A 13,997-nucleotide genomic window follows, 5' to 3' on the forward strand; every position below is an offset into this window, starting at 1 on the left:
AAGCCAAAAGGCAATGGTCCACTTTTTCCAAAAACTTCACTCCTACTGTCACAGACTCATCTTTATCCTGATCCTCAGTGCAAGCCTCGGTCTCCGAGTATTTCACCACACCTACCACCTACCGATACTTCACCTCATTCACTTCCATTTCTCCTCCTGTCTTCAGCTCACTCTGCTTACTTTTTCTACCACTCTTCTTTAACAAACCTTCTCCCTTTTTTCCGTCATTTTTAACCGACTCAAGCTCACAATCTTCCTCCCTCTCTCTCTTAGACCTCCTCTGCCTCTTTTTTTCCCTCCATTCCTCCTCCATATTCCAAGTATACGTCTCCTTATGATAATACTGCACTTCTCCTGACATACATCTTGTTCTTGCTTTCTCAAGGGAAGCCATTTACGAGGCTCTCCAACCAAATCTTTGTCTAAAGTTACTTCCACCATACTCCTGGTTCGCACCAGGGGACTCTGGCATCGCTGCCTTTCTCTCAATTTTCTTATTTTGTTCTTGGCTAACCCGTCTGAAAAGTTCTTGCTTCGCCACAACGAACTTACAGTACACCTAGCTTAGTTCCTGAGGGAGTACATCATAATGGGAACATTTTATTAGTGGAAAAATATTTCAGTGAATGAATGATGTAACGAATACAATGCAGTAGTAGAAGGATTTAAAAACATATATCCCCCTCTAAAAGTCCATATTTGGGAAAATCTAATTATTGATATCCTTTGACTTGCAGAATTGTATATAAAAAAGCAATAAAACGCCTTATTATAAGCACAGATCAGTGGTACAATCATTGACTTGAACTAGTTATAATTAAGAGCCATTACAGTGTTAGGACCATGCTCTTCAAGACATCCCTTTCATCATCAGCAGTATCAGCAATGAGCAGCAGCAGCAGCAGCAGCAGTATCTTTCTTGGTTGCAGCATAAGCATCACTAACATTTTTGGCATTTTAGCTAATGCTAACCTTAACTCTTTTCCAAACCTTAACCTAATTATCCTAACCTGCTACATTAATGATCCTAACCTGCTTAGTACGTTTTCCTAACCTGCTACGAAACGTCAATAGCGTTCACCAGCTTGTAACTTCCTAAAAACCGGGAATGAGTTACTTCTGGTTCGTTCAGCCATTCCTATGGGGAAAATTCATGGGAAAATAATAGGGTTTTGGGATAAACGCCGAAAATAAGGTTAACACAGGCTTAGGATATCTTATACGTTTTGTTCTATGAGATAATATCAGTCAGTTAACATTATCTTTATGAATTATTTGCTTCATGTGCTTTCAAAAAATTACATAAATGCTTCAAAATTCACAAAAAGCAACGTTAGCTGATGAATATGCCGTTACTATTGCTCTCTATTCTGGTTAATTCTGACGTAAACTGCCAGTATTCCATCTAGTCAAAACCCACCACCACCAATACCAACACCAACACCAACACCAGCACTGTCCATAAACTACACTCAAGACAGGAGTAGATACTCATCTCACATGATTTAAAACAATAATGGCCTTTTATTCCGATCCAACTCTGACAACACAGTTGTGTGCTCAAAAATAAATACATAATCCGTGTTAAATATGAGATTACTTTAATGCTATTGATCCATTTTTGGATTAGACGTTTTGACTTTTCACCTAATTTTTGCCATGGAAGAAGCAAGAGTCAGGCCCCGATCTTTGATACTATTGGATATCCGATGTACACCCGCCTCCTTCCTCTTATGATTGACCACAATAGGAACGCGCCCGAATATACTCAACAGCCATTGGTCTACCATGGTATCAATTACAAATGTGTCTGCCCCGAAGCAAATATCAGCATAGTGTGTGAAATGCGGCGCTGAATGTCCTTCTACAGCACTTTGCATGCCCAATGTGCATTAGTAGCTTTTGGATGTAGGTATTCTCCGAACTATTGTGTTAGGTATCTTTCTTATCCATAAAAGGGTTAGCAATCTCTTGAATATACAGTTTTTAGTAGTCCATCAGAGACCGTTGACTGAGTGATCTGACAACCAGGCCGGATTGAAGCCAGCAGTAGCTGTCAGTGCTCGAATCAAAGTTCCTAGCTGGCTAACTAGCATGTCCGGCTAGTGGGGTTGGTCATCAATCAGGATAGGTTTGTAATATTCCATTAGCAGCCAAAACCGAAGAGACCTTATTGATGTTACAAAGGTTATCGTCAAATATGATAACCCTTGAAAGTTGTTGTGAACCTGCAGATAGATAGCTGTGAGGGCTTGTCAGCTAGCATGATGCTAATGCTACTTTGACAGCCAGGCTGTGAGGGTCTCTCTCTTTGAGTTAATGTTTGGTCAAAGTAAAAAATAAAAACGTTAAACATGTTTATTAACTTCTAGAGGAAGCTTGTCTACTCTCATATTTAGTTGGTCGTGCTTCTTTGATGTTATGCTGGCTAGTAACTAACGTTAGCTAGCTAGTTAAGAGTGTAACTAACGTTACAGCTGTCATGTGGTGGCCTGTGTAGCGTCTACTTCACTCTGTTCTCGATGCTGTGGGTGTGTTACATTATATAGCCTGAGACGATGTTATCTGACTAAGTTTAAGATCACAGTTAATTTCAGTTCATTACATATTTGTGAAGTAGTCAGATTTTGCTATCACTGATCGATATCACTTCATTGTGGTCCTCTGTAGCTCAATTGGTAGAGCATGGCGCTTGTAACGCCAGGGTAGTGGGTTCGATCCCCGGGACCACCCATATGTAAAAATATATGCACACATGACTGTAAGTCGCTTTGGATAAAAGCGTCTGCTAAATGGCATATTAAATTATTAAAATATTATTGCAGCATGATGACAACAATTCACATTCCCCCTAGATTTACACGGGTCGAGAAACATGGTGCCTTTGGATAAGTGAAGAAGAGAGACAGGGCACCAAAACCAGTGTGGACAGGACTCTGGGAACACTGGTTGCAGCTACAGTCTGAAGCTGGACCAACGGGACCCACCCAGACTCAGAAGTGGCTGACTACAGCCCAATCACAACCAGGACCAGGCACTGTGCTGGCTGTCTGGTCTCCGAGCAGAACAGAACAGAGAAGGAAGCCCCTTAGGAGGTGGATGTTAAGGGGTTGTTGGAGGCTCTGTGGGCATTCTACTGAAATGTCAATCAGAAGAGCAGAAGGGATGTCTATTGCCCAGGCCTTGGCCATGACTGTGGCTGAGATCCCTGTGTTTCTCTACTCCACCTTTGGGCAGGTAAACAACGTCCCCAAGAAGACACATTTTCAAGTAAACTATTGAATATGTTTGTAAGAATCTGCTCCAAAAACATTGCAAAGAACGATGTTGCCAAAAAAAAGCATATGTTTGTTCATTATTAGCAAGTAACTGTTATTTGCACCCCCCAATATTTGACACACAGAAGATACACATTTGATACATAAGCATGTATGCTTCAAGTGGTTTGAGCTTGTGGTGACCACTCACCCCATCTCTTTTCCCATCAGTCCATATTCTCTCAGCTGAAGCTTTCTCCCAGTCTGAAGAAGGTGCTGTTCGCCACGGCTCTGGGGAGCGTAGCCCTGGCCCTCACCGCCCACCACATGAAGAGACGCGGCAGGAAACGGAAACAGGCAACGGCTGCGAAAGATGAGCAGAAGCAGGTGGGAATACCAGAGGCGTTGCTCCGGTCAGGGAGACCATCATCTCTGAGGAGAGGTGAGTTCCACTTCAATGTGATTGCTGGTGGTTTCAATCAGGCTGTGGAATTGGCTCATGATTTGTTGATGTGTTTGTTGGTTGGCTGATTGACCTCAAGGAAGTAAAAGGGATTAAGTCAAGTAAGTTGGCTCATTGACACGCTGGTGTTTCCATAAGGCTGTGTGGACACTGTATGTGAAAGCTGTTTCAGCATGATCACGATTAGAACACCAGTTTTAATGTGATCCAAATGCCTTGTTGATAGAAGTGTTAGCTAACAGCCGCATTTCCGTCCCAGGTGGTCCGTTTCCCGGGCGACAGATAATGAGCCCCAGCGTGCGGAGCAACGAAACAATGAGCGGCATCTCTTCACTGGCTCCCAGCAAACACTCAAGCTCCTCCCACAGCATAGCTTCTGTACGTTTGACACTCCTTACTTTCTTTCTATCACTCAAATAAAACACATTTTTCATATACGCCGAATATAACTGGTGTAGACTTTACCATGAAATGCTTTCTTACGAGCCCTTCCCAATGATGCAGAAAAAAAATAGTAACACAAGGAATAAAATATACAGTGGAGCTATATACAGGGAGTACCAGTACCAGATCAATGTGGAGCTATATACAGGGAGTACCAGTACCAGATCAATGTGGAGCTATATACAGGGAGTACCAGTACCAGGTCAATGTGGAGCTATATACAGGGAGTACCAGTACCAGATCAATGTGGAGCTATAAACAGGGAGTACCAGTACCAGATCAATGTGGAGCTATATACAGGGAGTACCAGTACCAGATCAATGTGGAGCTATATACAGGGAGTAACAGTACCAGGTCAATGTGGAGCTATATACAGGGAGTACCAGTACCAGATCAATGTGGAGCTATATACAGGGAGTACCAGTACCAGATCAATGTGGAGCTATAAACAGGGAGTACCAGTACCAGATCAATGTGGAGCTATATACAGGGAGTACCAGTACCAGATCAATGTGGAGCTATAAACAGGGAGTACCAGTATCAATGTGCAGGGATATGAGGTATTTGAGGTAGATATGTACATGAAGGCAGGGCAATGTGACTAGGCATTAGAATATAAAACAATAAGAGTAAAATAAAGAACAGAGTAGCCTCAGCAAATTGTGTAAAAGTGTGTTTGTGTTATGTCGGTGTGCGAATGTAAATGTGTGTGTACGCGTAGGGTCAGTGCAGATAGTCAATTAAATGGTTACCCGGGCTATCTAGCATTCTTATGGCTATTAAGCAGTCTTATGGCTTGGGGGTGGAAGCTGTCTCGTAGCCTGTTGGTCCTAGAGCCGATGATCCGGTACCGTTTGCCGGATGATAGTGGAGTGAACAGTCTATGGCTTGGGTGGCTGGAGTCTTTGGCAATTTTTCAGGCCTTTTTCTGACACCGCCTGATATAGAGGTCCTAGATGGCAGGGAGCTGAGCCCCAGTGACGTACTGGGCTGTCCGTACCACCCTCTGTAGCGTTTTGCGGTCAAGGGCGGTGCATTTGCCATACCAAGCGGGGATGCAGACAGTCAAGATGCTCTCGATGGTGCAGCTGTATAACTTTTTGAGGATTCGAGGGCCTATACCAAAGGGGAAAGAGGCGCTGCCGTGTCCCTTTCACGACTGTGCGGGTGTGTGTGGACCATGTTAAGTCCTTAGTGATGTGGACACCAAAGAACTTGAAGCTCTCAACCCACTCCACTACAGCCCTGTCGATGTGGATGGGGACGTGCTCTCCCCCCTGTTTCCTGTAGTCCACAATCAGCTCCTTGGTCTTACTGACGTTGAGGGAGAGGTTGTTGTCCTGGCACCACACTGATAAGTCTCTGACCTCCTCCCTGTAGGCTGTCTTATCGCTGTCAGTGATCAGGCCTACCACTGTCGTGTCGTCAGCAAACTTTTGATGATGGTGTTGGAGTCGTGCGTGGCCATGCAGTCGTGGGTGAACAGGGAGTACAGGAGGGGACTATGCACACACCCCTGAGGGGCCTCTGTGTTGAGGATCCACATGGCGGAGGTGTTGTTGCCTACCCTCACCACCTGGAGTCGGCCCATCAGGAAGTCCAGGATCCAGTTGCAGAGGGAGGTGTTCAGTCCCAGGGTCCATAGCTTGGTGATGAGCTTGGAGGGAACTACGGTGTTGAACGCTGAGCTGTAGTCTATGAAGAGCATTCTCACATAGTTCTCACTCATTCTGATTTCACTCCTCTTTCTCAGTGTATCCTTTACCTCACTTAACTCTTTTTAGATCCTCGTGGTCCATGGTCCCTCAAGAATTCAATTTGTAATTGGCTTTTTGTTGTGTCACAGATGCGAGTCCCGACTTCTCCGAACCAGTCGGCCAATCCGTCGACTCCCTGGGAGGCAGAGCCTGTGGAGGAGGAGTCGGGAGCCATGGGGGACGCAAACGCAGAGAACCTGTACATCATTGGTAATAATACCCCTTCATGAATTCCCTCAAAGATTCAGCGAAGGGGACTGTCCATAACAAACTGAGACAGTGTTTGATGTGCTTTTACATTTTGAGTGATTTAGCAGCCACTCTTATCCAGAGTGACTTACAGGAGAAAATAGGGTTAAGTGCTTTGCTCAAGGGCACATCGACAGATTTTTCACCTTGTCTGCTCTGGGATTCGAACCAGCAACTATTCAGTTACTGGCCCAACGCTCTAAACGCTAGGCTACCCGCCCGGAAATGGGGAAAAGTATTTCCCAAAGTGGAATTGGTTATTAGTTGACATTCAGAAGAACTGTTTGGCTCAATGCAAGGGGCTATGAGGACCCTTGGGTAGAGGAAGAATAGGAGCGGGACATTGACATAGAGGGTTACATCTGACTATGTTGTATTTCCTTCACTGTTAGTCTTTCCATTAATACCTGGACAAAGACATCTCTGTAATTCATCTAGACTCAGTTATCTTTCCTTGAAAACCAAATGTCTGGGAGGCCTCCCAGTCCTTAGATGTCATTATCAAACAACCTGGCAGGATAGCATCACTCATCCTGGCATTTTACAATGCATCAAAATACTAAGTACTGCAATTAAGCTGTGGTTGTGTTCCAATCTCCCTACTGTTTTTCCCCCAATGTACAATCGCTCTCTCCCTCTACTGCATTTAAAGAAACAATGGATTGATTTAAGCATGGGTTTTACATCCACCAAGTGCACTGCACACTGGTGGAAAGGGTAAGGAATAGGAACAGACCCTAAAGTAACCCCCCCCCAGGAATACCATTCTTCCTGATTAATTCGTAATTCCTGCTTTTCTGGCATTTATCATTCATATCATTGAACCTACCTATCCCTTAGCCAAAATCCAGATTTTCTATGTTGTTCTAATCACATCTCTCCCCTCCCCCAGGCATGGAGCTGTTTGAAGAGGCCCTTCAGAAGTGGGAGCAGGCCCTGAACATTCGGCACCACACCCACTCCAATGCCTCCAACGCCAGTACCAGCCTGGCCCTGGAGGGGGCAGCGGCCTGCCCCGACCTGCCCACGGTACGCCACAGAACTATATCACTCTCAACGGTACGGTACACTTTTATTTATTTGATTTATCCTTTATTTAACAAGGTGAGTCCCATTGAGATATGCATCTCGTTCTCAACGGAGCCCTGGTCAAGAGGAAACAGCACTCTCACAAATCCACCAAAGATTACATTAAAACTGGAGGCCAGTGTCACTTAAAATCGGAGGGCAGGCTCATTGTAATGGCTGGAGTGGAATTGAATGAGCCCATCATCCGATTTCTTCCTCCACCAGCCTCCATTTCCTTAAAGATTCAGAGAAAGGATGGGCAACTCCGGCCCTGGAGGGCCACTGTGATTTGAATTAATCAACTAATGTAGTGATGTTTGTTTTCATGGTTTCAGTCTGAGTCGCGTAACAAGGTCTTTGCCGAGAAGCTGGAGACCCTCCTGCACCGGGCCTACCACCTACAGGAGGACTTCGGTACCACCATTCCCCCAGATAGCCTGCTGGCAGACTTTGGTAATTAATATGCCACAATGTTTTTGTTATTAGCCATTAGCATGCAGCTAGCGCAAATCTGTTGATTTCCTTTTGGATGGTAACTGTAGCATTTAGCTATTAGCATGCAACATGAATCTGTTGATTTTCTGTTTACACAGTAGCTTTTATCCATAATGGGTCATTTGGCTTACATAGTCCTTGTGTTGTGGCTCAGACTGTTTGCTTTGTTGTCCTGTCAGAGAGTGAGGATACACTCATCCTGCCAAACTTGGAGAGTAGAATTCGCGAAGACGACGCCACTACGATCACTTCGGACGACTCCTTCTTCTCAGCGGCAGAAGTTTGTTTCTCTTTCTTTCTCTATCTCTCTTTCACTCACGCACGTATGCTCTCTTTCTCTCTCCCTCACACAGTCTCTCTCTCTCTCTCATATGACTATCATATATCCTATGTTTTGAACATGTGTTGAAGATTGTGCCTCTCCCTCTCTACTCTGCAGCTGTTTGACAACCTATCTCTGGAGGTGTGTCAGCCTCTGAGGCCCGCTGCTCTTTACGATGAGGCTGTGTCACTAGTCCAGGACGGCAGCGTGCCCTGTCGAGAGCTCCGGTAAGGACTAGCTAGGTACTGGACCTAGGTTCAAATAATAGTAGTATTTTTGGAGCACTTGATTGAGTGCCAGATGGGAGAGTGTACTTTTGGGACTATTCCATAGATTCCATTGCGCCAGGGAAGATCAATCAAGCGCAGCTCTAAGTATTTGGAAGAAAACAAATACTATTTGTGAAGTGTTACTCACAACCATATATTTCCGACATAAAACTAACTGATAACTATTCGCATTTCTGATTTCCATCTTTTCCCCCTTGCCGTCCCTCAGAACTGAGCTGCTAGAATGCTACGGTGACCAAGACTTCCTAGCCAAGCTCCACTGTGTGAGACAAGCCTTCCAGGTCTGAAATCCTTACTGAAGATGACTTATTGGTATATGGACAATGTCTCTATGGATTTGATGTGACTAAGATGGGTCATCTTTGCTGAAGTTCACAGCGGTTGTTGTTTCGGCAGGTTCTGTTGCTGGACGAAACTCACCGGACGTTCTTCATGGAGACCGGCAAGCAGATGATCACAGGACTCATGACCAAGGCAAACAAGGTGACAACACTAACCCATACAATACAATGTAACTTTGTCCATTGAAATGGAAATGTAGTATTTCTGCTGTAAGTTATTTCATTCCCATCCTCCCGGACGGACAGTACACAGAGTGAGACTGCTCCTCACCAACACTCTTCTTCTCTCTGAACATGAATGTTACTTTATAATGCTCTGATTTGGTTTTTTGTTGAGTTGGTTGTGTTCCTCTTTCACCTGTAGAGTCCCAAAGCCTTTCTGGAAACCTATGAGGACATGCTTCTTTACACCCAGAGAGAGGAGACCTGGCCAGTCAGCAAGATGGAACTGCAGGGGCGAGGGGTGAGACATTATTTTCCAAAAAAAATGATGTTTTCTCTCTTTTGTACCTTCAAGATGCTGTAGGTAGAATCAGTGTCTATAAATTGCTCTGGGTAGACTGACTTTAGTGTGTGACAACTCGTGAACTCTCACATTTTCCATGTGGTATGAAGCTGGGCCATATTCATTACAAACCAAACAGGTAGGGACTACCGTTTTGTTTTTTCTTCTACCAATAACAAACGCTCGTTATTCTATGGTGTGCCCTAATGAATATATGTCCCAGGTGTGTTTAAAGCTCCTGACCTCGTATGATCTATGACCTTTATCAGGTGGTGGTTATGAACTTCTTTGACATCGTGCTGGACTTCATCCTGATGGATGCCTTCGATGACCTGGAGAGCCCGCCCTCGTCCGTTGTGGCCGTGCTCAGGAACCGTTGGCTCTCTGACAGCTTCAAAGAGACGGTGAGACAGACAGACACACACAATCCTATAGTCAACATGATCTATTGATACTAGCTCTGTTACAACTGCAATACAAACACAACCAACATTACACAGCATAATTATAATTACACAGGCAGACATAGAAAACAGGCTCTATTGCATTCACTGCAACTATACCATTGGTTAAAATGTAATAAAGCATACTTTGTGTGTGTTTCTCAGGCCCTGGCTACTGCGTGCTGGTCCGTTCTGAAGGCCAAGCGGCGTCTGTTGATGGTTCCAGACGGCTTCATCTCCCACTTCTACGCCATATCAGAACAGGTCAGCCCCGTCCTGGCCTTTGGCTTCCTGGGGCCGCGACAGCACCTCAGTGAGGTGTGCACCATCTTCAAGGTGAGTTTTAATCGTAACTTTTTTCCCCCTGACTTTTAGTCTCCAATTTACTACTAGCGGTATTTAGAGGTCACACATCACTTCTATGTTTTTATTTGCTACTAATTTACTCTTCATTCACTTGTGATTTTGTAAGGAATTTTGTGCTTGTGCTTTCTGTGTCTGTCTGCGTCCTTCCTTCCATCTGTCTGTCCTTGTTACCTTACATCACCAGTTTAATCACACTGATCTCTACGATGCCTTCATCTCTCAAGTATCATAATCCCTGTAGACAGTCTACCGATTTTCAGGAGTGAAAATGAATGTGGAAAACAAAGATTGCTTTTTCTTAGAGGACATTCCTCACAATGTACTGAACTCTGTATTTGCTTATTTCTCCCTCTGTCTTTCTCTTCTCCCTCCCCAGCAACAAATAGTGCAGTACCTGAAGGACATGTTTGACCACGACAAGGTGCGCTTCACCTCGGCCCAGTCGTTAGCCGAGGACATCCTGAGCCTGTCCCACCGCCGCAGTGACATCCTGCTGGGCTACCTGGGCATCGACAGCCTGCTGCAGCCCAACGGAGCTCTGCCCCAAGGAGACACAGAAGCCGGCCCCAGCCCCTCCAACCACCACTGAGACATGGGTAGTGATCAGTAGGGATGTTATGAAAGAGTGAAACGGGGAGGTAATACATTAATTTGTCCAATAAGAACATCGATTTTCATTTTCAGTTAGAAAGTGGTTTGCTACTGTGTGGCGTAATGAATATGACCCTGTGTCTGATTTAGCTGGGCTGGAAGGGACTGGACTGGTTTTGTCAAAGCCGCACTTAACAGGCAAGATTTAGGAGGGTTGTTATTTTCATGCTTGAACTGCAGCATCACCTTGTCAGTCTGTGGTACTACACCCTAAACATAACAGCCACCAATCGAACAGAACCCGACTTGTATTGAACCTTACATGAAAGAGGGACGTTTTTGTTCCATCTCTCCCCTTATGTTTTATCATCAGAGTTTTATCTGGAGTTTTAGATCAGTCAATACTAGTAATCCCTTTTTTCCCCCCATGTCTGATGAATCAACAACCAACCGACAAGAAAATGTTTATGTTGTGTCTATGTAATGGATGTACTGTAAGTGTGTATTCTGAGGCAGGGGATCCGAACCGATCCCCTCTTTATTATCATCCTGACACCCTTGGCCAATAGAAGGTGTGCACTGAGACGTGATGTCATAGTCTGCTGCAGGACTCATTGCTTCTGTCTCCTCTATCCATTGATTTGATCATCCATTTCATTTAGCATATATAGTGTTAGGTGCCGTATTGATGAAAAAAGCACCTATTCATTCAAGAGAATCTGTAATACAAATGTCTAATACTGTACGTAAGGTCAGGCAGGGCATTGGACAGTTAGAAACTTGTGTGTACAGAAAAGTGCACTGATATTCCTATCTTGTCCTAATACTTAAAATATTGTGATATTGTCAGTATCAAGGTACTGTGGGGGTAAAAAAGATGACAAACAGGGGGATAACACCCCTGAAATCCTAATAATATACTGTAGCATTTACCTCGGTGACAAACTGACGTGTGACAATGCAGGCTGAATTTAGACTACGCTTGGGAGAACAAGAAATAGGATATCATTAACTGCTTTGATGAAATGGGAGACTGTCAATTCTGATGATTGGTGTCGAGTTCGGTGTGTGTGTGTGAGAGTGTAATCCATCATTCTTATTGTCTGTAATCACGCTTAGTCTGTAAGAAACCGTGATACCGGTATGTACTGCACCTAATGTTATGTACCTAACGGAGCAGGATGAGATGTGGTCTATCCAGACTTTTTTTTTAAAGTTAATTTCTGCTGTTTTTGAGAAGCATTGTTTCTGAATAGCACGCTTCCCACTACTAATATTCTCACATGCCCTCTGCTCTCAACAAAAGACAGGAGCAATTTCTGAATAGCGCGCTTCCCACTACTAATATTCTCACATGCCCTCTGCTCTCAACAAAAGACAGGAGCAATACTACCTTACATGTTTGAATTCACAGGTACCTTGTACTGAGCTCTGTCACATTTTGTTGAAATGGGGATTGTCAAAGCCGATAAGTCTATGTACATTAGAATGTTGTGATATAGTATGCGGTTAGTGTGATCTTGATATAAGAGTTCAGTATATTGTAGCCGTGTATTCAGAATCGGCTTTGGGGGTATATTGTTAGCCTCTCCCCTGTAACTATTTCCCAGGTCATCGCTGTAAATTAGAATGTGTTCTCAGTCAACTTACCTGGTAAAATAAGGGTAAAATAAAAATCCTTTATCTGTTATATCAAGCTTGAAGCCTAACTTAAAAATACCTACTACTGTTTATGGAGCTTTTCTAGTAACCAGTAGAATTAAACTTGATTGTCTTTTTTTTCTGGCACATGAAAGATCCTTCCTTTGCACTTTAATGGGAAAATACATATTTAAACGCTCTTCTAACCCTATATATTTTTTATCAAAATAGTTGGATAGCGCGGTTGAGGCATAGGTCATTGGTAGGCCTAGTTTTTAAATGTTCTTGGTCATAGAAAAGTACTGATGTTATTGGATATACTTGACATGCATAAATGATAACAAGGTTGAGGCTTTTTCCCTAGAAATGGCATTATTGAATACCCATTGTAAGGTTGGCAGACAATGTGCCAGACAATGTATTAGATTGAATTCTTGTTTACTGTACATGTGATTTGTTGGTCTAATTTGTGCAAATTATCCCTCAGGCCTATATTCGAATCAGATATTCCTATTGGGTTATTCAAATCAATTGATTGACAAATGAAAACTGTCCTGCCTATTTTGGGATCTCCTAGGCTCCAATTACTATAAAATGTATAGTGTATGATGATATGATATAGGAATCAATCAATATGTATCACATCCCAATGGGAGATTAATGTAATAGTTATGTGTTACTGCTCAGATACCCAAATTATGGCCTTTGGGTTGAGAGATCAGTTTACTTTTCCTTCTCGGTTGAACCAAAAATAGATCTATACGTATTATCAGAGAATCCCACTATCCTCAGCAGCCTTTGCATGTGGACCCGTCATACCTTTACTGCTGTTTGCATCTTGTTCATGTGACCCATCAATCAGCATAGTGTTGGATTACATTAATGCCCTGTGACTTCCTTTGAATTATCTTATTTACCAGTAATTGTGGTATCAAAACTAGGAACATTTCAACACAAATTGCAGATTTTAGTGAACAATTAACTGCTTAACTGTTTACTCTGTACTGTATCAATTATACTTCAACCTCAGAATTCAGGTGTAGGATCTCTTATGTAAGATGATGAGACAAGCTAGTTAACGCTTTGCTTATTCAATCTCTTAAACGTCTGCATTGAGACATTAGAGGTTTATGATGATTTCAAATGGCCAAAGAGGAGAAAACCGAGTAAGAAGTTTTAGTTTTAAGTATGAAATTACTTGTTGTACACTACAAGTGTCCTATTCATGCCTTTTGTCTTTTTATTGTTGTGAAATTACAATGCCAGCACAAACTGTAAACATTTTAGAATCTGCATTTTTTTTTTCCTTATTAAAATATCTATTAATTGGACTTTTTCCAATCAAACAAAAATTGTGACTGTCTTTGGCTTATGGCATTGCATCACCTAAAAGAGAGATCTCTCAGGACATCAGTCAAGCTTTCAAGTCAACGGTCAAGTGTGAATGACAATTCTACTTCCACATTTCTTTGCTATAGCCTTTTGTACTGTACATGAAAGTATGGGGTCAGACATTTGTCAAGTATATTTAAGGATAGCTAAATATACTGAACAAAAATATAAATGCAACATGTAAAGTGTTGGTCCCATGTTTCATGAGCTGAAATAAAATTACAGAAATGTTACATATGCACAAAAAGGCGTATTTCTCTAAAACGTTGTGCACAAATTTGTTTACATCCCTGTTAGCAAGCATTTCTCCTTTACCAAGATAGTCCATCCACCTGACAGGTGTGGCATATCAAGAAGCTGATTAAACAGCATG

General features: G+C 43.0%; 1 protein-coding gene across 2 annotated transcripts; it reads left to right on the forward strand.

Annotated features, from left to right (window-relative positions):
• Positions 1-1,821: 1,821 nt before the first annotated feature.
• LOC311128259 (mitoguardin 2-like) lies at positions 1,822-13,743 on the forward strand. Of its 2 annotated transcripts, none has more exons than XM_084160310.1 (15): positions 1,822-1,908; positions 2,856-3,237; positions 3,489-3,699; positions 3,980-4,098; positions 6,011-6,131; positions 7,063-7,229; positions 7,574-7,691; positions 7,913-8,013; positions 8,173-8,282; positions 8,554-8,626; positions 8,742-8,828; positions 9,051-9,149; positions 9,461-9,595; positions 9,800-9,970; positions 10,377-13,743. In XM_084160310.1, exons 2-15 carry the CDS (start codon positions 3,100-3,102, stop codon positions 10,587-10,589), a joined length of 1,863 nt encoding a protein of 620 aa, XP_084016436.1. In that variant the 5' UTR covers positions 1,822-1,908; positions 2,856-3,099; the 3' UTR covers positions 10,590-13,743. The 2 variants fall into 2 exon arrangements, with proteins under 2 accessions (XP_084016436.1, XP_084016437.1); XM_084160311.1 differs by having other exon boundaries at positions 7,063-7,199.
• The last annotated feature ends 254 nt before the right edge of the window (positions 13,744-13,997 follow it).

This window comes from Coregonus lavaretus (assembly GCF_964263955.1).
Source record: "Coregonus lavaretus genome assembly, chromosome: 4".
Classification (NCBI taxonomy): Eukaryota; Metazoa; Chordata; class Actinopteri; order Salmoniformes; family Salmonidae; genus Coregonus; species Coregonus lavaretus.